Genomic DNA, 22,834 nt, shown 5'->3' with positions numbered 1-22,834 from the left:
CATAGGTGATCTTGAAATTCTAATTCCCTCCTCGTGCTATATAAATGTACACTAGCTTAAAAGTAAATCCCCTGCATTTAATGGAATTTAAACCTAATTAAAGGTGCAAAGGAATGCACATTCAGTAATGCTTAGGAGCTGGGATCCTATGTGTGCTCTTACAAAAAGGATTTTATAGAACATTTAAAGATGTGTTGTTTTTAATATTTTGGATTTTATTATTTTGATGTGCTACTGGAAACATAGAGCTGCTCTAAGTGGTGATGTACAAATAATTGTAATATAATCAATAGTTTAATAGTACATTCCTAAACCTATTTACGCAACTAATGTGAACATTGTTCCCTGGGTAGGTGGCAGAACTAATATTCCCAATAAATATTCCCTCATACTAACTGCAGATATATGGCTGCTCCACACTTTCTGCTTTTTCTAGCACATGGACAAGGCACCTACCATTTTAGGTTGCAGGAACAGATGGATGTTACACAGATAAAAATAGTTTATTTTCAGATTGACAGATTTCAATAAAGCACTATTTTCTGGCTTTTAGCTGGTCTTAGTAAATGGGACCAATTAACTGTTTAATTAATTGCTTTCAAATTATGTTTTAAAACAATATTAAGAGAATGCACATCTTTCAGTAAGTGAAAGTTTGATTATCAGGGAAATCTAAAATCAGAAGATAAAAGCTTGGATCAGTTGTTTTTCTGTTTGTTATGATATCATCATATAAGTTAATACTTTTTTTAAGCAAGCTGTTGCTTAGAATTCAGACAACTGGGGAAAGGAATAAAATTAGGGTTCTCAATGTAGACATATGGCAGTAGTGGAAAGCTGCATTTGGCTGCATTAAAAGTTCTGGAAAAAAAACAAGCTGCCAATTAAGTCCCACCCAGTTAAAATAAGCAACCTAGTAAACATTTTCTTCCTTCACATTTCCATCTTGTTGCCCATATTAGTAGTTTTAGTGCCATCAAGCATACCTATATCATGAGAATGTAGTCAGCAAATCAGACATTCTCCACATAATACTTTTCACAGCAGTCACACATATTAAGTGATAATGAATTTTGACTGGTTTTAGCCTAATATAAGAACAAACCTATTTATTCTTTAGTGTCATTTGTAAACCAGGCGTCTATCACTTCTTCAACAAACTATGGTTTAAAAACCCTGGTTTACCATTATATATCAACAAAGATGCTGTGTTCAGTTTTACATTAATGAAACTGAACTGTGGGAAAATATTTAAACATAAATATCTTTTTTGTCCCGAATAGAGTATATATGGATACAAACAGTTATTTTTAATATTTAAACCATCTAGTCTTTTTCTCCCTGTCTACATTAAATCAATTGAAAAGAGAAACTAAAAATATGTTAAATAATAAGTTTTGTTTTATTTCAAGCTATTGCTAAAGAAAATACTGAAATTTTGTAGGACCAGTAAAAGGCAAATCCAAAGTGATTACTCATGTTAGATTTTCCATGTAACACAATTTACCTTCTCCCTATATGATCACTGAGATAGCCTGAAATATATATAATCATTCAGATTATCTGAATCTGGTCACTATATTATTTGTATTAGTGTTTGACACTGATATACTAAAGATACATGAATGTAATTAATAAGTCTGCAGACAAACTAAAAACTGAGCACCATAATTTAATACCATAATTCACATTTAACTAGGATTAGAAAAATGTTTCTTAAAAGTTTGAAAGTGATCTGTCTTTAACATAAATTTAAAGTATTATGCAAATTCTAAAAAAATTACTGGATGGCTCTAATATATTAAGCTATGAACCTAAAGAAATATCAAAAAGACTCAAATCACATCAATGACTCATGTAAGAGTACCACCAATAAAATTAATATTTCAATGAATTGTTTTAATCTTTCTGTAACCTACTGCCTCATAGGAAATATGTCAGTGCATTGTTATTTTTTAAAAAAACTTGATGAGGTAATGTACTTGTTACGGACAAATGATCAAATGAAAAATTACCATCACCGCATTTGTTCTCATGATATCAGGACTAAAATGCTTAATTTATTTCAGGATGGTGATAGCCCCATATAAATAGCAAATGAAGTTTGGGAGATATAATCAAAATCTTAAAATGGACTTTATCTTCTGTTATTATTTGTTTAATTATGTTTCTATATGTTATAATACCTCAGGAAAAGAAAGCATTAAGTAATCATCAACAGTTCTTTCAATTTACAGTAGTTTACATTAAATTCTCTTTTCCAAACATGATAACTGTATTGTTATGACCTTTTAAATGACCATTACATTCATTAGTAAAAGTTCCCTGCAAAGAGATTTCTAAAAGTTCTCTTAGGGTAAAAGCAATGTAAAAAGTATATCAACTGCATATGTACATTCTGCAGTAATACATTTTCAAAAACGAGGCACAGTAAACGTATTACTAATTAAACAGGTTGCGCATCCATATTTTGTTCCACTGTTTGAAGAGTTAACACACATTAGGGAACATCACCTCCTTTGAATTATTTTATTAAGTTCCATGTATTATATAAAATAGAACAAGAAAATCTATAAAATCAAGTGAGCAATTCAGATGACATTACAAAATCTGTTTTGGGAAGTCAACCTGATATTATTAGAATGCTGTATTGCCTCAAAATATAGTTGCTGGGTGCATATATCAGCAGAAAAAGCAGATATATCTAAGAAGTATACCAAAATAAGCTGTGAAAAAAAGGCTTTTTCAAGCCCTGATTGGCCTCAGCAAGATTTACAATGGTGTTTCATTGTAAATACATCAAGTTTCTTTGAAGAACCAAGAGCTTCAACTGCAAAGATTATATTAAGCACCTTTGTTTGAAGAGTTTCAGAGCATTTACTGCCACTATTATCTAACAATTAGGGCTCATGTTTACAGAAGTGACTGCAAAACAACATCAACCCACAATAGAATGCGGGATAAATGTAAAGGTTACCTTCAAAACTGATGGATTATACCTTTGTGAAATGCTAATGCCAGTACATTTAGGTCTTTCCTTGTGAATTCTATGTATTCCAAGTTACATTTCCCAATTTTAGTGTCCAAATGTAAAAACGTTTACCAGCTCTTAGGAGCAAAATTATTATGATACACCATGTTTCTTAACAAAGTAACCTACCTGTACATGACAATGCACTATTTTCTAATTGAAAATATGAGCAGAAGTGATAACCCCTTATCAAAGCAAAATAATACTACTGGAAAAGACACCCAGGCTAAGAAATGTATTGCCTAGCTGAGACAGAGATCAAACCATGCACAGCATCTTGAAGAGGGACTAGCTGAAAGTGTAAACACAAGAAAAAACACAAGGCAATGGATGCTGTAGAATGTATCCTCCAATCTTTATCTCAGTAAATGTAAATATGTATATCACCAAGTTTCTTATAGAGGACAAGAAAAATTGTATCAGAGATGCAGCATTGATATTTGGCTCAACCTAGAATCAGGGTGCCTCACTGAACATGGAGTACAGTATCTGATAGCATGTAAATGCAACCCAAGTTTATTATTAAGATGAAAAGAGCTTTTAACAGTAAAAGAGAAGCTCTTATGTGTAATATTTTTTAAAGTTGCAATAAACATGCATACCGATAGCCTATCTTTGGTAGAAATTAAAACCAAAAGAAGGCTGATGAGAAACTACACAAATATACCATTAGTATGGTCAAGTACATATGTAAATATAATAATTAATACAGAAATTAAAACCAAATGGTAATTAATAAGCGGCATCCCCAATTTATTACTTTTTTCATTATTTTACGAGAAATATCTGATTGCAATAACGAAGTTTACTTTAGCCAAATTGAAATTTTCTTTTATTTCTACTTTAAAGGGTGAAGGGAAAATCAAGTAGATCTGCTCTCCAATTTCCTCAACTGTACATTAAGCAACATACATACATTCACATACATACGCACACACCTTAATCTGCACTGAAAATGTCTTTTTAACTCAAAAGGTAGATCCTGGAGTAAGTGCAAAATGCAAAAATCAACTGACAGGAAATGCTGAACAAACAGCATAATTAAAATACAAAATATTTTATATTATTGAACTATTAAACGGGTAATGTTCGCTGTTTTTGTAAAACTTTGGAACCACACAGCTGATTTCTTAAATCTAGTCCATGTCAACTTCCAGAACTATTAAAGAATTAATTAGCTTCATTTTTTGATGCTTCATCAAAGTTTTCTACAAGATCTGGAAAAGATGGAAATATATAATAGGCTCATTATATTAAAAATGCATTATTTAGAGGATTAAAGTATATACTAGTAAATCTCTCCTGTCTATCTGTAACCTTCAATGAATCAAAACTGAAATCTGCTAACTTAAAAATGTGAATGAAATGCAAGCCCCATTACTCCTCGGAATTAATATTTCAAGGATGTTTAGACCAGTTGTATTCACAATGTTATGGCTACTGCAGCACCGCTATGGTCAGTAACAGTCCTATAACTGACTTCCAATGCTCCCTGTCAGCTTCCCAAAAGCAAAGTCAATAGAAAAGCCAGCAGTAAGTCGAAGGTCACTCTCACTTCCATTGCTTTTTTGCCTGCCCATGGTCATTCTGTTTATCTGTTTAGGTAAGTAAGTATCTCTGAAAGAATGAGCCACTGGGTCATGGATTGTCTAATAATGAAAGAATTAAACTTGCTTTAAGCTCAAAACTTACAAATGCTTACAAAACATCTTTTGCTTTTAAGAAATTATTATAATATAGCATATCTTGGTACATTAAACAGCTTCCAATTCCTCCTACATCCAGACATTAAATAATACAACAGCTCCTAGATACAATTGTATAGAGCCTATAACATATAGTGGTACCTAAGTACTCATAGTTAATTGGTTCTGGGAAACATGTGTACCAAAAACGAGTTCCAAACAAAATTTTCCCATAAGGAATAATGTAGTCAGTCATGAAGCAGCCAACATCAACAAGTTCTAGCTAGTGCATCGAGTGATGAGTACCAAACAAGTGATGACTACTGGGGCAAAAATTTTGTGTCAAAATATGTTGAGTATCAAATTTGATGAATTTCAAAGCAGTTGAGTACCAAGGCACCACTGTACATTCATACAGGCAGTCCCCAGATTAAGAATGTTCAACTTAAAAATAATTTATACTTAAGAACAAGCTGCCTATTACAAAAAAATGGCAAAGGAAATAGTCCTATGAACCAACAAACTGAAGCTACCCAATGTTTTTAATGTACTGTATTGACTATACAGCCGTTTTTCTGAAATTCATAAACAACATTTAATGGCTTCAGTGGTTTGTCGCCTCAAGGAAGGAAAACACCATTTACCATTTTTACTAATAGACCAGTAGTGTCAAAATCAAGGCCCAGGGAGCAGATCCAGCCCGCGGGGTGCTTAGATCTAGCCCGCCGGTCTGCACTGGAAACAGTAAAGGATCAGCCATGGTACCTCTGACACCAAAAACGGAGCTCGGGGAGGCTGTGCATTGCCCGCCTGGGCTCAGTTTTTGCTGGCAGAAGGCCATCACCACTGAAAATGGAGCCTGGACGTGCTGCGCATGGCCCCCCAAGCTGTTTTCGCTGGCAGAGGACTGCAGGAGGCCGTCGCGACCGAAAACGGAGCCTCAATGAGTGATGTCAAGCTGGCCACACCTGCCCGGGCCATATCACACACACCCTGCCTGCCCCAAGGTCAAACACAACCCTGAAGTAATGAAATCAGAGTTTGACATCCCTGTAATAGACCATTCATAAGTTTGAGTTTCGACTTACAAATTTGAGTTAAATGGAATTTGTTTTTTAAAGAACTAAACTTGTTTTTAACCTGGGGACTTTCTGCACTTCATAATTAATATGTAGCAAAATTCTGTACTTGTTTCTAAGAAGAACCTTTTATTTATAGATCAAACCTTTAGACTGCCTCAGTTTTACTCATTATTATAAATATATACCTTATCTTACATTGTTTGTCATGCTGCTGAAACGTTTTCTTTTAAAATCTCCATTCTTGGAATAGTCTTCTAATTAAAGGTAGAATCATCCTGTACCTATTCAAAGGTCATGCAGTAAAAGATAAATTCTTTTCAAATTAATCCAAACCTACCAGGAACATCATCATCTTCCTCATCAATATCTTCTGATTTTGGTACTTTGCTATCCAACACTACAAAATAAAAATATTAATTTATTTCAAGAATTCACATTAATATAGTTAATTATTTGGATTATAAAGTTGCTGTAAATTCGTTCTTGCTAAATGTGTCTATATAAACCTTCTTTTCAAAATATAGACTTGTAGTTTGTTTCACTTCACTGAATGGAGCTCTTTAAGGATTCCCTCCACCAACCTTTGACATAACTTTTGATTGGGCTACAGGAGGAGAAATTAAGTCTATTCTTGCTTTCCTCATCCATTTATTTTGTTTTCAGAGCAAAGAGCCCAACTTTGCAATTCAAAGTAATGAGCATAATTCAAGCAAGTTTTTAAAAATTATTCCTTTGCAAATTTTTATGAAGTTGTTGGTAGATTTCCTGAATACTTAATGCTGTTTAAAATTCAGCCTTCAAGTACTATAACTCTATCGACTACAACCTGATTCCAATTCAAGGCAACCCTTATTCTCTCTTTTTTTCAGTCTTGACCAGTACACGTAACATAGTACTTACCTTGTCTTGGGAACTGCTCCGCTAACTTTCGAAGACTTGTTAAACTATCAGCACCCAATTGGCTTAAAATGCCAGGTAACATTTCCGTGATTGGTTTGGCTTCAGCATGACCAGTAATTGCAAAAGTATTTGCAGAGAGTGAAGCCTGGACTTTTGGATTGTTGAAATGAATAACTGTTCCGTCATCTTTTATCATATTCACCTGTTTTAAATATAGATTTATTAGAACTTACGCATAGAGTAATATACCAAAATATAACCAATCATTATACGCGTAATCAATTAAGATTTTATTCTATAATAATAAATATCCACAAGGTAATATAGATATATGTATTTAGGCTTGAAACAGATGTTTCAAACAAATGCTAAAAGTTCAATCCACCATAAAATTTTTTAAAGCAAAACAACATTTACGTTAGTAACACAGGTATAAATTTCAGGTGGCAGAAACCTATTTCTTAGCATGCTGACTCCTTTATTTTGAGCAATGCAAAATAAATTAGGATAATGCATCTCAAAGGCTTAAAAATTAATACAAATCAATTTTGTGAAAGCTTGTTTTATTGTATTTTGATTCTACTGAAAAAATGTCTAAGAGATTTAAAGAATTACTTTTCAATCTATTTCAAATTAATATAACTATTATTATCTGGATGTACCCCAATTTATTTACATGTTCAGTGTCTACTTCTTGTCTAATAAAAATATTGAACACTATATAAAAGTGTATCATCCATACTGTTCCTCCAACACAATTTTAACATAAAGCATGAATGTAAAGCATGCTAATATTACAGCCCTGATTCAATACTACTTGCTATTCTGTATTTAAAATAAATTATAAGCAACTGGTTACTTTGTATTATTGACAGGTTGACCAAAACACCAATCATTTTAAATGTATTCAAATCATAAAGCTAGAACCAAGGGACCTATGTTTTCAGACATTCAGAGACTAAAAGTACTATCAAACTTTAGAATAGGGCTTTCCTGAGTTTCCCTTTTTCACACAGATTTAAAACAAAGTTGGATTTCAGAAACGAATCTGTCCACAACCTTTACCAGACTACAGGCTACCTATCACTCTATTTCATAATCTCTATGAATACTGAAGCATTGCAACTGTGAAGATTATGAAAAGAAGCATTCAAGTAGAACATAAAATATTAATATTGATGTACCTCTTCAATGCCAGCAATATTATTTACTGCCAATTTTTTAAGTGAACTCTGAAGTTTTTTATCATCAGCTGTTGCTGTTCTGTGGACTACCTTCTTCTTTCTACGAGCTGTACCCTGAGACACAAAAATACATGAATGATTTCCAAATGAAATGTTTCATATCTACTTACTTTAAAAAGTTGTTTATAAACTTTTTTTTAATCAAAAAGGACTTACAACTACAATAAAATGCCTTTCAGCATATTTTGTAGGCAGGAACCTAGTTCAAAAGATTTTTTTCCAACTCAGTTGAAAATTCTAATTTATTCCTGCTTTTGCCAAAACATCTCAATTATTACAGTATGTGGTCATATGTTAAATGCATGTATATATGGTCTAGGTGCAGTCCTTGTGATCCCTGGGTAATTCTACTTACAGGGGAGGCTGTTTTTGTTGCTTTCTCATTAAGCTAGAAGTCATTCAATCTCTTTTCTATCTCATGTGAGCAAAAACTGCCATTAATGGTTGTTTAGGAAATATAGTGTCTATTGATGCTAATATATAGCACTGGATCATTCAATGAGAAAACCAGTTCTGCTTTTAGATAATAACATTCAACAGCAACTTACATGTTTTTTCCAAAAAAAGAAAAAGGAAGTCCAGATTACTATCTATAACTATTGAACACATCAGAATGGACAACAGCCTATGGAACAAATCCCTAATGTCAATATTTTGCACCTATATGTGTGTATCTACAAAACATATGCAGTAATTATACATTCTAGAATATTCCTATGTTTACTATTCATACCTTTCCACCTATTCGGACCTGAGCCTGAAGTTTAGCCAGTTTTTCTTGATTCATCTTGCTTTATCTGAAAAATAAATATACTAACCAGGCTTATGACAAATCCAGAATTCATTTCTTAAATAATTTATTGTCTTTCAAAACATCAAATTTATCTGTTTTAATATCATACACCACCAGTAATTTACCAAAAATAAATCCATACTTATTCCTGAACCCAGTTTGTTTGGAGAAGAACAATATAATGGAAACATGACTGCCTTTCATTAGAAAGGGGAGAGTTGCCTGCTCTACTTTCACTCCTAATTATAACTGGTCTTGCCCTGACACACTGACCTTAATATCAAGGTTTGTTTTGTCTGTGAAGTGAATAGCACGAATTCAATGATACAGAATAAAACAAAGGCACTAGGGAGAATATGTACTCTATGTGATTTATTATTTTAAGCAAAAGAAAAGTTTTCCCTCTTTCTCAATGCAGTAGAATAGGGGTCCTCAACCACCCGGCCCATTACCAGGCCTTGAATCATTCAGAAATAGGCCACGGAAATGGCAGGTGAGCGTGCCCACACACATCCCCGCTTGCATGAGCAGCAGGCAACTGTGTGTGCTCCATTTGCACGAATGGTGAGCAAGTGTGCAAATGGAGCTTCAAGTACTTGCCTGCTGCTCACACAGAATAGTCCCATCCCCACCGCTGATCCACAAAGCCAGAAAGGTTGGGAAACTCTGCAGTATAATTCTATCACATAAAAATGGAGGCTAATGAGAATTAAGTCCACCTTTATCCACATATGTGCAGGTAATTATAAATCATTTCTTGCTCATGCTACAATACTAAAGAAATAAAAAGCATATGATCAGAATATGGCAAAGTTAATGTAAATACAAGTTAGCTACATTGGTATGTTATCTATTTACTATGAATTTTAGAACAGCATTTTAAAATTCATCACCCTTATGGTACAAAACTCATAAGAAATAGTCATTTCTGTACAGCTATATAATAGATGGGAAATATTAAAATATAATTCACATGTTGATTCACTTTTCAGTAGAATTCTAACACATCCAAACATTACTTATAGTTTAGAGATTTTTCCACTGGATTAGCAATGACATGCCCTTTAATGCTAACCATGCTGTTCTGTGCTTAGCAGAGCATGTGAAGCTCCAGCAACTTGAAAGCGAAGGGGGCATTTTTTCCCCTCATAGTACAAAATGTTACATTCCACCAGACCTATATAGAATTCTAAGGTAATAATTGACTTAAATCTTTGCAGAACTGAAGTACCTGTAAATTGAAAATGACAGCGTATTAGACAAGGAAACAGAAAAGGGCCCTACAAAGTTAAACCCCCACTCAAGACAGTGAGAAAGATGTTCTCAGAAAAAGGTAAAATAAATTCCTTTGTCAGTGATTTTGAAATACAAATTTGCTCACATTATGGAAAAGGAAGATTAGAACAAATTTTAATCTTTAATAAAATCAGAGGTACATCTGCAACCTAAAGTAAGTGAAACAATACAGAAAATATTTGGGGGGTAATAATATATTATTCCTGCAAAATAGGCATCTATTAAGAAGGCCAAAATCCTCTCTGCTTTGAAACCTGGCATATCAAAGAATTGCTGATATAATGGCTACTTATCTTCCTCATGAGATAAAGATTGATATTACTCCTAATATGCTTTATTTCACACACCTAATGACCTCTTTTTTTACCAGCAGGATGTCCATTTGTAAAAGGCAATTTGTAAAAATTGCAATACACAGATATAATAGGAAGGGGGGGGCACTCCGGAGAAAAAACAGTGAAGACTAAAGTCGTACAAATTTAAAAACCACGAGTGTAGCGATTAGGAGAAAACGTGAAAGAGTCTATATAGCGGGTTAAAAGAACAGAGCCCAAAGCGGGGGAAAGGGTCTCACGAAACCGCCTTCTCCCCTCTTAAGGAAGGAAGCTTTCAGTCCTGAGGGAAGAGTTGGAGGGAATCCAGTGGACATTTCTCCGAGGAAGGAGAATAAGGTGCGACTTTGCAGGAAAGTGAGAGATCCTGGGCCCGGAGAGAAAAAATATATATTTCTTCACGTAGGGAAGTAGAAGAACCATCACTGTTGTGCTTTAGAGAAGAGGTGGAGCTTGCGAAAGATCCACGAGACACCTCGCTAGTCTCGGGTTGGCGGCAGAAAAGGTACATTCACACGACCGGAAGCACATAAACCAACCCCGACAAAGGGAAAGCGCGAGCGGTCAAGGCAAAGGGTCCCGGGAATGCAAGGACCAAGGGAACCCGGGCTTCCCGGAGGAGAACTATTTGCCAGGCCCACTCTCCTCCCCCTCGCTCTTCGGCCCAACAGCAGCCCCTCCCACCGTGCATGGCACTTTGCCCGCCGGCCAAGCAACCCCCGGTTCGACTCGCGGGCTCGCGAGGGGCGCAAGAGCATCAGAGGGTCAAGCGGGAAGTTTTCACCTCAGTCCGACGAACCTTCCAAAAGCAACACGCGGCAACAACAAGATGGCGATGAGGAGGAGGAGGAGAGAGTGAGAGGGGGTCTGGACCAAGAAGGCCTGGAACCACGGGACCATGGCCCCGCCCCTCTCATCCAATTGGCGGACAAAATGATTCGGGTGTATAAAATGGGCGCTGCCAGCCTCACCCTTCCACGGCTCCCGCTTCGGGCAAGTGCGAAGGTTGTGTGTGTTATGCCCGACCATGAGAGGGAGGAGGGGGAGAAAAATAACTTTTACAGCGATGGATGCTGGGAGTTGTGGTTTTCCTTAGACATACCAAACCGCTTTGTTTTTAAAGTGCAGGAGCTTGTTCGCACCCGAAGAAATTTGAGCAGAAACTATTTCCGTGGAAGCGGGAATCGCCGTTTTTTGAGATCCCGTTTTCATGCATAAGAATAACATTTCAGCTTGTGCTGCCCGTTTCAGAAGCTTAACATTCCCTCCTTCCCATCCACATGTGAAGGAGTAATGCCTACTCAGTAGGCAAGGAGGGACGTAAATCCCACCGAACATAATACGACACGGGTTAGATAGCGCTTCAAATTAGCACAGAACGGGCTCAGTCATATTTTCCCTGACAAGTTTCATATAACATCGTTGCTGCCCTTGATCCGAGTTTGGACTCCATTCAAAGGAACAAACAGCTCAGATGGTATCTCGATCGTCACCACCACACACAATAAAATATTTTTTAAAAAAATAAATTTTATTGATTTTACAATTAAAACAAACCAACAACACATACATAAATGAAAGAGAGAAAAAGAAGAAAGGGAGAAGAAAATAGAAAGAAAAAAATAAAAAACAATTAAAAACATTCTCATCTTCAACAGTTTGTAAGACCTCTTTTTTATCCTTATTTTATGCCACATACACACACCTAATCCTTACATATATCTATGTATCACTACTATGGATTTATCCTATCCTCTTTTGTCTTTTAGTGTGAAGTCTCTTTGGTCTATCCATTTGTACCAGTAGTTCCAGCTTGTAGTATATTGAAGTGTCTTTATTTTTTAATGCCAAAGTTAATTTGTCTATTTCTGCACAACTTGAACTTTTTTGAATGATCATCTCCTCTGACGGAACACAAGGCTGCTTCCAACATTGTGCAAAAGCCAATCTGGCAGCTGTCAAAATGTGTATTATATATTTCACTTTTTTGATATTTGTTTATCAAAGATCCCTAACAGAAAGGACTCTAGTTTGAATTCGATCTGTTCTCTTGTCATTTCTTCCAGCCAATTTCTAATTTTCTGCCAATATTATTAAGCTTCTGTACAGGACCACCCCATATGGAAAACATGATAGCCTGGAGTAGGAATATAGGACGTAGCATCACCATAACAGAATGGGAAAAGGTCTGGGGTAGAAATAATAAAATTACAAAATCGGTAGCATACAAAGAAAACGCCTATAAAATGTTTTATAGATGGCACCTTCCTCCTTCGAGATTAGCGAAGATGCACCCCAATATGAGTCCGAATTGCTAGAAATGAAAAAAAAAGGGGGGGAAACTTTTTTCCAATAAAATATTTCTTGAGAAACGGCTGGGAGGTTGCAATCTCCCACTAAAGAGCTCTTTCTGTTTCCTTCAAATTTGCCCCGGACTCACATTGAACAAATCCCTCCCAGTTCCTCCCCATTAGCATCACTTCCTTTTTCACGGGAGGGCTGACTTGGATTGATCAGGCTCCGCGGCAAAGCTGACCGGCGATTCAACCCGGGAGAGGAGTCGCGCTTGCTACTATGAGAGTTCGCCTCGCCTCGCTGTCCCCTCTCCTTTTTTCTTCCTTTTGCCACTGGTTCGTGGTGGCTGCAACTGAACAAGCGCGTGGAAAAGGTTAGAAATCATTTGTTCTTGTTTTCTTTTGTATGCCTGTGCTTTGGGAGGTGGGGGTGGGGGGGAACTGAACAAGCAAAAGTTTCCGCGCGGGAGGAGGATTTGAACAATTGCGAAATGTTGAGGTTTACCTCCTAATTCTTATCTTTTAAGTTGCGATCCCGCGAAGTATCGACAGCAAATTTGCTACACAGACCATGAGATGGTCGTTGAACGATTTGTGAGAATACATTACTGTAAATCGTTCAGAGATTTACCCCAAATGTTTCTGTTTCCAAAGTTCAAGTCAATAATTTTTAATCTTATTCTGAATTTTTTTTAAAAAAAAATTAAAGTGATAGTCTAATGCACAATTTTGCATTTAGCTATTAAATGACTAAATTATTTTTTAAAGTCAATTTGGTGTTCGTTATTAGTTAAAGTAGGTAATGGGGCATATCTTCTAATTTAACACTTGACATTCAGCTGGGTCTCCCTGATTATAACCTGCTTTTTCTACTATTGTATCAATTCTATTTAGTGGATGATCAGGTGAGGTGAACAGATTGATTGTTATTTAAGATACAGTAGGAATAACCAACCTCTAATGGCCACGTACACACCTTAAAGTGCTACTTATATGCAAATTAACTTCTTTACATTTTAAGCAAAAAGAGAGGAAATAACTGAATCTATTCACGATTGTGCCACCAAGTATTATTAGCTGACAAGTTACTCTTGAGGCTTTCCGTCTGTCTGCCAAATATAGATTGAAGTATCTGAACTATTTTTAAATTTTAGTTCTTTGCTTTTCATGTTGCCTGATTATGATTTCTCAGAATGCTTTTTTCTATCTGACCTTCATTTCAGAATAGGCTTACTTGCTTTGTAGAATAGAAACTAATGCAGCACAATCCTCAGTGTCAATGACAACTTTACACAGCTTCTGTACTTAAGGACAAACATGATACTTTCTTTGGGAAGGAAAATATAAAAGTAACATATTGGTTATTCTAAGAAAGGAAGTTCTGTTCTTTGTGAAGTTTGAATTATTCTGCAGTTAGCAAAGAATAAATGTTTTTACTCTGTAAGTAAGGTTTTCAAAGTAACTATTCTAATTATGCTTTGGGGCAATAATATGGATTTTTTTTAGTATAAGCAGCCAGTTATCGTAAAACTAAGGTTTTCAAAGTACTGAGCTCCAATGTTGGAAGCATTGGTATTCATAACTATTCTTCTACAAATGTGTAGAATGTGAGCTATGTCACACAGTTTCCAATATGTGAAAATATTAAGATGAATTTAAACTGTAATGCATCTAAAATAGGTTGCCCTATTTTAATTGTGCAACTTTTTGTTATAAGTCTCTTAAAAACAAGCTTTCTTTTAATGTCACAATTTTTTTAATATAATATATTTACAGAGCTGTGCTGAGGCAGTATGATTTTCTGTGGAGTTTCATTGGCCCAGTTCTGAAGAAATAGACATAATGCAGTTTACAATGAAAATATAACATTGCTTTCTCTACAATAAGTTCATAAGATTTCATGGAGTCACTGAGGACTTTCTGAAAAATGACATTTGTGTTTACCAATCTAAGTAATTACAAATGATAAGATATTTTTACATACTGTAATGAATGTTTTAAATCAGGGGTCGCCAAACACCGGGCCATGGACCAATAGCAGGTGAGTGAACAAAACCAAAACCACCACCACCACCTGGTTTGTGGCAAAATTGTGTTCCTCGAAACCGGCCCCTGATGCCAGTTTGGAGGGCCATTGTTTTAAATTACACAGTATATATTTGCTCTTTCCTTCCAAGGTTTTGGAGATCACATTCACTGGAGAACATTAGAAGATGGGAAAAAGGAGGCTGCAGCAAGGTATGTTGTAATCTTAAATTGTCTGCACAGACATGTCCTAAGTTGAATCAGTTCAGCACTAGGCATCTAGAGAACTTCAACCTCAGCCTTCAGACCTGAAGGGATTTGGGGAGAAGATGTCTGTTGCTAAAGTTTTGGTACTAGCGCTAAGCCTTGGAATGGAATGCAGCTGACGAATATCATGTTGCACAAGTTCAGAAATCTCTGTTACTACTGAATTGATCATGCTCTGTAAGACTCAAGAAGTCTGAGCAATTAGAAAATATTTACTCTCGAGTCAAGGGAAAATAATTATGTATTCATTTCTACTCACTCCACCCTCCTTTCCTGCTAGTGTCATCTTGTGTCCCATTTGTAGACAGAAGTAGATGGAAGAAGCAGGAAAGATTGAAAAAGGAAAAGCCTATTCTATGAAAAGAATGGGCTAATATGAAAGTAATCTCCATCCCAATCTGACAAAACCTATCATTTGTTTTAGAATGAAATGCTTTTTAGGTAAGAACAAAAAACATATTGTCTGGAAATACAGCTACAATGGGATGTCCAACTTTATTTAAAATAGACTCTGTAACTAATATCTGTGCTTGAAAGTAAGTGTAAATATTAAGAATATTTCACCTTGCTGCAGAACAGATGTGAAGCGATTCGTGATATTCAATGAACCATATAATATATGGGCCCAGATTTGTGTGGCTTTCTAGTGTTTTCTAACCATAGTTCCACCAACAAATATTGCTGCCATGCAGAAAGAATCTGGCTTCCCAAAGACAGACCGTTGAATACTTCCAGTATTTCTCAGCTTCACCAACACTACCAACTCCATCACTGCTGCTACTAAACAGCTGATTATGCCCCATAATTACTTTTAATCAATGTGGCCCTTTCCTATGAGTTGCGTAGATTTGTTCAGGCAGGTGATTTAGTATTACAGCTTTAATACATGATGAGCTTGGAATTGAACTATGTGTTGATAATTACTTAAATTGTATATTTCAATTATTTTTAGTGGATTGCCTCTGATGATAATAATTCATAAATCTTGGTGTGGTGCTTGCAAAGGTAAGACATCACAGGCAACATTAGTGATGTTTCATGGAATAACGGATGGGAAATTTGCAATATTTGTGAAACAGCATGCAGCTAGTTCTAACTTGGGGACCAGTTGCTGAGCAACCATTTGAAGTTATGATGGACATACCACTACCTCCCCCCAGAAAGTATACTCCAATTTTGAAGTTCAAATAGGCACACACTCCTCCCACAGTCACAAATTGTTTGCCAGTTTCCAGCATTTACTTCTGGTTTTTAATAAAAAACACTGGATAAATCAGATTTACTTATCAACCACTACAAAAAAGTTTGTAAAATTGGTCATGGTCATGTGGTGAGCCACTAAATGACTTACAGTCATAATTCAGGACTCAGTTCTGGTTGTTAGTCAAGGACTACCTACATTTTACAATCTATATAATGTGTATACAGGTAGCCCTCATGTCAAGCCTTGCTCATTTCTTTTTAAATCGATTTCATCACTGGAAAAGCTGACACCTCAACTTATGATCACAATTGAGCCCAATATTTCTGTTGTTAAAATGGGACATTTGAGTTTTGTCCCATTTTACGACCTTTGTTGCCACAGTTGATAAGAGAATCACTGCAGTTGAAGTTAGTAAATCAGTTGTTAAGTAAATCTGACTTCCCCATTGACTTTGCTTATGAGAAGGCCTCAAAAAGTGATCACAAAATCTTGGGACACAGCAACAGTCATAAATATCAGTCATAAATATGAACCAGTTGCCAAGATCTCAATTTTGATCACATGATCATGGGGACACTACAAAAATCATTAACACTGAAAAATGGTCATAAGTCACACTTTACAATACCGTTATTTTGAACAGTCACTAAGTGAACTGTTGTAAGTCAAGGACTATCTGTATTGCTTTCATATAGAAACTCTTAGAACTGTTTAGTAAACTGATGAACTAACCTCACCTCAAGCATTAATAGGAAAGTAACACAGTATTAATTTCACTGATGCTTCCATTTACAATTTAAGGGTGTCCATTTGTTCTATCTCTGAATTAGTATTAAGGGAAAAAATTGGTATTTATGAAAATTATGGTCAGATATAATCATAGACCGCTAGTCACTACTAGCTATAAATATTGGATTCATTGGGATCTATACGCATCCCACTTAGTCTGAATCCAACTCTGCTATATTTGCATCTTTATTGATTAGTTTCACCCTTTTATATTTTTTTTATTTTATTAGCTTTAAAACCAAAGTTTGCTGAATCAAAGGAAATCTCTGAGCTTGCCCATAATTTTGTGATGGTTAACCTTGAGGTAAGTCTCTAGAGTACCGAAATGAGTCACTCTTCCTTTGAATGCTATTTATATGCTACTAAAACTCCTGTGTCTGTAACCTTCAACTGTGCGAAAAGGTGCATCATAGGGTAAAAACTTTTTAATGAAGACGCCTCAAGCCAGCTAACTGAAAGAATGCATCCAAAATGTTGGACCCGTAATTTCTCTGGAACTGAAATTTGGCCCATTTTACAAAAGATTTTACAACATAAACATTATAAAGCACTTTATTACATAATACAAAATTGTCAGAAATCATTTTCTGTGATCCATTGCTAATGTTGTACAGCTCAGCATGGGCTACTTTCAGAGCAGATATATCTGAATATTTCCCTTAAATTTTAAGCTTTTCAAGCATATCAGAACTTCTGCCATTGTTGAAGATATTGAGGAAGGAGGGAGGGAGGGAGGTTGGTTTGGTTTGGTTTCCAGTGCTTATCGAAAGAAACTCAGTGGGGAAGCCGACAAGAAGTCTGACATCATTCCCATTCCAATATATTTTTTGCCAACCCATGGTGTTGGTTTTTCTCTGTTTATATAAGGTGATATTTCTTAAATGATGACCAAACAAGTCATGGGTTTCTAGTTCATGATAAAATTCATGTAACAGAAAACTTAGCTGTATAAGATGTTTGTTTCTGAAAAGAAAATCATTTATTTTTGCATTTTGCAATTTCAAAAGTATTTAATGTATTATTCAGTAAGTAATGCATTTATCATATCCTAAATTTTATATACAGCTATTTTTGTAAACATAAGGATGTCATATGTTCCTCAATTCAAGAAGATGTTTTGAGTTTCAAAATCAAGATTAACTAAGGAATTATTTTAAGAATAGAAAGAATTGACTTAATGAAGATAAACTTTATTTCTTTTTAACAGGTATTGTTTGTATTGATAGCACCAAGTCTCTTAGGTTTTAAAAGAGTGATTTTTCTTTTCCCAAATCTGTCTGAAGGCGTTGTATGTGAAACATAGGAGTAGTCCAGTATTGCTATACTATTGTAATGTTCCTTCTGATTTTGATATACAGTAGGCTATTATTCATGCAGAAATAAAGCTATTTTTTAAAACTTTATTGTATTTACAGGATGAAGAAGAACCTAAAGATGAAGCTTTTAGCCCAGATGGAGGTTACATTCCTAGAATTCTTTTCATGGGTATGACATAATTGTGGTTCATCAATTTGTGTTGAAAGATAAAATAATACTGTTCAGATTGCAATCAACATTTTTCACTGATCTCTTCTTTTACACAGATCCTAGTGGAAAGATCCATCCAGAGATCATAAATGAAAATGGAAACCCCAACTATAAGTATTTTTATACTAGTGCTGATCAAGGTATGAATGGATTGCATCTAAATTGGGTTTTATAAACCAGACTTGAATTATACAGTAGTGCCAAATTAGATTGACTTCTGATTGGGGGGTGTGGGGGGGAGAGAGAGATCAGAGCTTGTATTCTGAGGAACTTACACTGAGTTCAAAACGTCTTAAGCAGAAAAAATTCTTTGAACAAATTTTGACAGTGACATTCAAAAAGCTACATAGCACCTGGACAGATATTCTGTACATTCCAGGACTCCTTACCTTGACATCCTTAAAATGCCATTTATGAATATTAATTATGGCATCTAATATATGTGGGTTTTTGCAGAAAAATCTGAGAGCCAACTTAATGTCAACCATCCCATTTGGCACATCTAAAAAAAAAACCTCCTGGTTGTAGGAACTACTCAGAGTAAAACTTCATTGAAAGATCCATTTAGGCACAGTAGGAGCAAAGTCAGCTGTGAGGTTTTCCCACGAAAACCCGCATAGGTAAAAAACCCTTTTCACCCTTGGGCCACCCACAATTCATTGTCTACTAATTACACTCAGTACTTTTGTTTTGGGAAAACATTTTACACCTGCTAGTAGCTCTGAGAACTTGGCCTTGGTGGTTATTTCCTTTCCAGTCATGCATTCCTTAGACTCCCCCCAACCTAGGAATTTACCAGCTCCCCCTCCTGTTTCTGTTTGGCAAACTGAGTGCTAGAAGTTCATGCAGCAAACAAAGAAAGCAAGTCAACTTTGACAGCTACATCATGAAAGGCCAGAACTGGACTTCAGAAAATGGTGTTGGATACATAGGCACTCTTATGCATAGCAAAAGAGTAAAGTGATATATAGAGAGCTACATATGGTACTTGCATTGTATAAAATAAAAGACTGGGTATATATTTAATAAATGAATGCAGCTATAATTTCTTAAAACTGCCTTTTAACGGACATCACCTTTAGGAATAAAATGAAAACTTTCAGTCAGGGAAAATGTTGACAGGAAAAAAAAAACAAGTCAAGAAAAGAAAGTTGCATAAGAGCCATGATAGGAATGCGTTATGAAGATAATGTTGCTACTTTAAATATTGCTTATATTTATGTGTAGATTTTCTGCAGTAGCTTATAAAAATATAACTGCTTGGCTATTTTATTTAAATTGAACCAAGTACTAAGAATATTGTGTGTTTTAATATTGCAGTCATCCAAGGGATGAAGGTAGCTCAAGAGAAACTAACCGGGGATGCTTTCAAGAAAAAACATTTTGGAGATGAATTATAATACCCTGAAGATCTATTTTGTATAGGCTCACCATCCAAATTTAAATGTGACCCTAACTTTTTTCATATGAAAATGTTGGTGCTCTGAAAAAAAAATACTGTAGATAATAAGCCGAATGCTGTCTAATTTTCACACAGTGAATTCAAATAAAGTAATATGTCCTCCCTTGTTTACATTGAAATGGATTGAAGAAAAAAAATGGCTAAATACCTTAACAAATAAATGCTTCAACTTTAACTGCATGAGCAATCAGGTTTCAATGGAATTTAAAGCCAAATTATAAGAACACACATATGATTAGGTTGAGGGCATTAATTGCAAATATCTTTTTTTAATATCTTACAAATAAAACTTGCTCATTTTAATAGATTTTGAGAAAATATGTGGATTTTTTTCCTTTTTAACATGAACTTAATTCAGTATTTCTTATTCTGGTAGTGCTAAACGTATTTCGGATACAATTTCCACAATTCATGTTGACTAAAATTATGGAAGTTATGCTCGTATCTAAATCATATCCAAATTGAGTGAAATTAAATTAGAACCATATCTATAAGTCTGAAGAAGTTAAATTGATTAAACAGATAAATCTGTTATAGAGACTATTGTAACAATGCAATCCTATGCATGTCTGCTCAGAAGTAAGAGTATTAAGTATTCCTAAGTACTAATTAGTATTAGTACAAGAGTATTCCATAGGATTTATTCCCAAATACATTAGGATTGTGGTATGTATAGCCTCATTCTTCTGCTTACTCCAGGAAGATTATGTGTACTTTTTCCTGATATAATTGCCTGTTACTCCATTTGGTTGATTTATATAAACTTTGCTTTTAATGTATTTGTGCATTCATCTTCCAAGTTTTTCATTAATGGAACAAAAAAATATCTCACTGAATGTTATGGTGGTTGCCTTATCTCAGCATGCTATACTGTATTTTTGTACTGGTGGACAATGAACAATAAATTTTATATTTAATTTTTGTTTATTTTCCCTTTCATTTTGAAAATAATTCTTTTCTGCATGAGTTATATTACTGGAGAACAGAGAGAAAGCAGAACTGCTTAACTCATTCTTTGCATCAGTCTGTACACAGAAAGAAACTATAGCTCAACCCATCAATACATAACTTTAAAAAACAGACCAGAAATAAAAGTTAAAATAAGCAAAAAATAGTAAGAGAACACCTGTCTGATCTTGTTGAAAACAAATCACCGGCACCTGATAGATTACATCCCAGAGTTTTAAAGGAGCTGGCAGAGGTCATTTCAGAACCACTGCATCATACCTTTCAAAAATCCTGGAGCACCGGGGAACTACCAGGGGACTGGAAAAGAACTGATGTGGTTCCCATCTTCAAAACAAGGGGGAAAAAACAGACCCAGGAAATTATAGACCAATCAGCCTAACATCAATACCCAGGAAGACACTGGAAAAGATAATAAAAAACCAGATCTGCCAACATCTAGAAGCAAGTAAAGTAATAACTAGCAGTCAGCATAAGTTTGTTAAAAACAGATCATGCCAAACCAATCTTATTTCATTGTTCAACATAGTGACTAAATTAGTAGATCAGCAAAATACTGTGGACATATTATATTTAGATTTCAGCAAGGCATTTGACAAAGTAGACCACAACCTACTTCTTAGTAAGCTGGAAAAAAGTGGGATAGATAGCACCACCACCAGATGGACTTGCAACTGGCTGACAAATCATACTCAATGAGTAGTCCTTAATGGGTCTAAGTCTACATGGAGGGAAGTAAGCAGTGCGGTGCCACAAGTTTCTGTCTTAGACCCAGTACTCTTCAATATCTTCATTAACAACTTAAATGAGGGAATAGAAGGGGAACTTACTATATTTGCAGATGATACTAAGTTGGCAGGAATACCTAATGCCCAAGAAGATAGGCTCAAGATCCAGATGGATCTTGACAGACTAAAACACTGGGCCGTATCTAAAATGAAATTTAATGTAGAGAAAAGTAAAGTCCTACACTTAGGCAAGAAAAACCAAAAGTACACATACAGACTGGGTGAAACCAGGCTCAATAGCAGTAACTATGAGAGGGATCTTGGAGTCTTAGTGGACAACCAGCTAAATATGAGCCAGCAGTGTGCAGCAGCAGCCAAAAAGCTAATGTAATCCTAAGTTGCGTTAACAGAGGGATACAATCGAGATCAAGTGAGGTACTAATATCATTCTATAAAACCTTAGTAAGACCACACCTAGAGTACTGTATCCAGTTTTGTTTACCACACTATAAAAAGATGTTCAGACTTAGAAAGAGTGCAGAGAAGAGCAACCAAGATGATGAGGGGACTGGAGGCTAAAACATATGATGAACAGTTGCAGGAACTGAGCATGGCTAGTCTAGTGAAGAGAAGGACCAGGGGAGACATGATAGCAATGTTCCAATATTTGAGGAGCTGCCACAGAGAGGAGGGGGTCAAGCTATTTTCCAAAGCACCTGAAGGCCAGACAAGGAATAATGGATGGAAACTGAACTGAAAAGAGATTTAACCTGGAAATAAGGAGAAATTTTCTGACAGTGAGAACAATCAACCAATGGAACAGCTTGCCCTCGGAAGCTGTGGGTGCGTCATCACTTGAAACTTTCAAGAAGAGATTGGACATCCATCTGTCAGAAATGGTGTAGGGTCTCCCGCTTGGGTGGGGGGTTGGACTAGATGACCTACAAGGTCCCTTCCATCTCTGATTATCTATTATAACTGGGGATTGCATATTTTTTACTTCCTTAAAGATTATGACTAGTTATATCTGTAGTTCTAAAATAGCTTTCTGAAAATTACTGAAAATGCTGATGCAAAAATTCTCAACATTAAAGGATTTTTCTTCAGTGAAATACGAAGAACAGGTCTAAAACTTTAGTTCTTGTCATGAAGATAAACCATACTCGTGAGAGTAGAATGGTATTGAAAGAGCAATGCATGATGAATTGA

The 22,834-nt window shown here is 35.5% G+C and overlaps 2 protein-coding genes across 2 annotated transcripts; one reads left to right on the top strand and one right to left on the bottom strand.

Annotated features, from left to right (window-relative positions):
* Positions 1 to 2,515: 2,515 nt before the first annotated feature.
* BTF3L4 (basic transcription factor 3 like 4) lies at positions 2,516 to 11,209 on the bottom strand. The gene is made up of 6 exons (XM_026707078.2): positions 11,148 to 11,209; positions 8,676 to 8,739; positions 7,883 to 7,996; positions 6,699 to 6,900; positions 6,136 to 6,195; positions 2,516 to 4,248 (listed from the first exon to the last, which is right to left on the bottom strand). The coding sequence occupies exons 2-6, from the start codon at positions 8,727 to 8,729 to the stop codon at positions 4,202 to 4,204; spliced, it is 477 nt and encodes a 158-aa protein (XP_026562863.1). The 5' UTR covers positions 8,730 to 8,739; positions 11,148 to 11,209; the 3' UTR covers positions 2,516 to 4,201.
* Positions 11,210 to 12,836: 1,627 nt separating this feature from the next.
* On the top strand, positions 12,837 to 20,848 carry TXNDC12 (thioredoxin domain containing 12). Its single transcript, XM_026707186.2, has 7 exons — positions 12,837 to 13,031; positions 14,835 to 14,895; positions 15,902 to 15,954; positions 17,173 to 17,246; positions 18,358 to 18,427; positions 18,526 to 18,609; positions 19,790 to 20,848. The coding sequence occupies exons 1-7, from the start codon at positions 12,938 to 12,940 to the stop codon at positions 19,867 to 19,869; spliced, it is 516 nt and encodes a 171-aa protein (XP_026562971.1). The 5' UTR covers positions 12,837 to 12,937; the 3' UTR covers positions 19,870 to 20,848.
* Positions 20,849 to 22,834: the final 1,986 nt, after the last annotated feature.

This window comes from Pseudonaja textilis, chromosome 3 (assembly GCF_049901715.1).
Source record: "Pseudonaja textilis isolate UNSWEBS1 chromosome 3, rPseTex1.2, whole genome shotgun sequence".
NCBI classification, from domain to species: Eukaryota; Metazoa; Chordata; class Lepidosauria; order Squamata; family Elapidae; genus Pseudonaja; species Pseudonaja textilis.
Note: the sequence above shows the minus strand (reverse complement) of the source record. Positions and strands in the feature narration are given on the sequence as shown.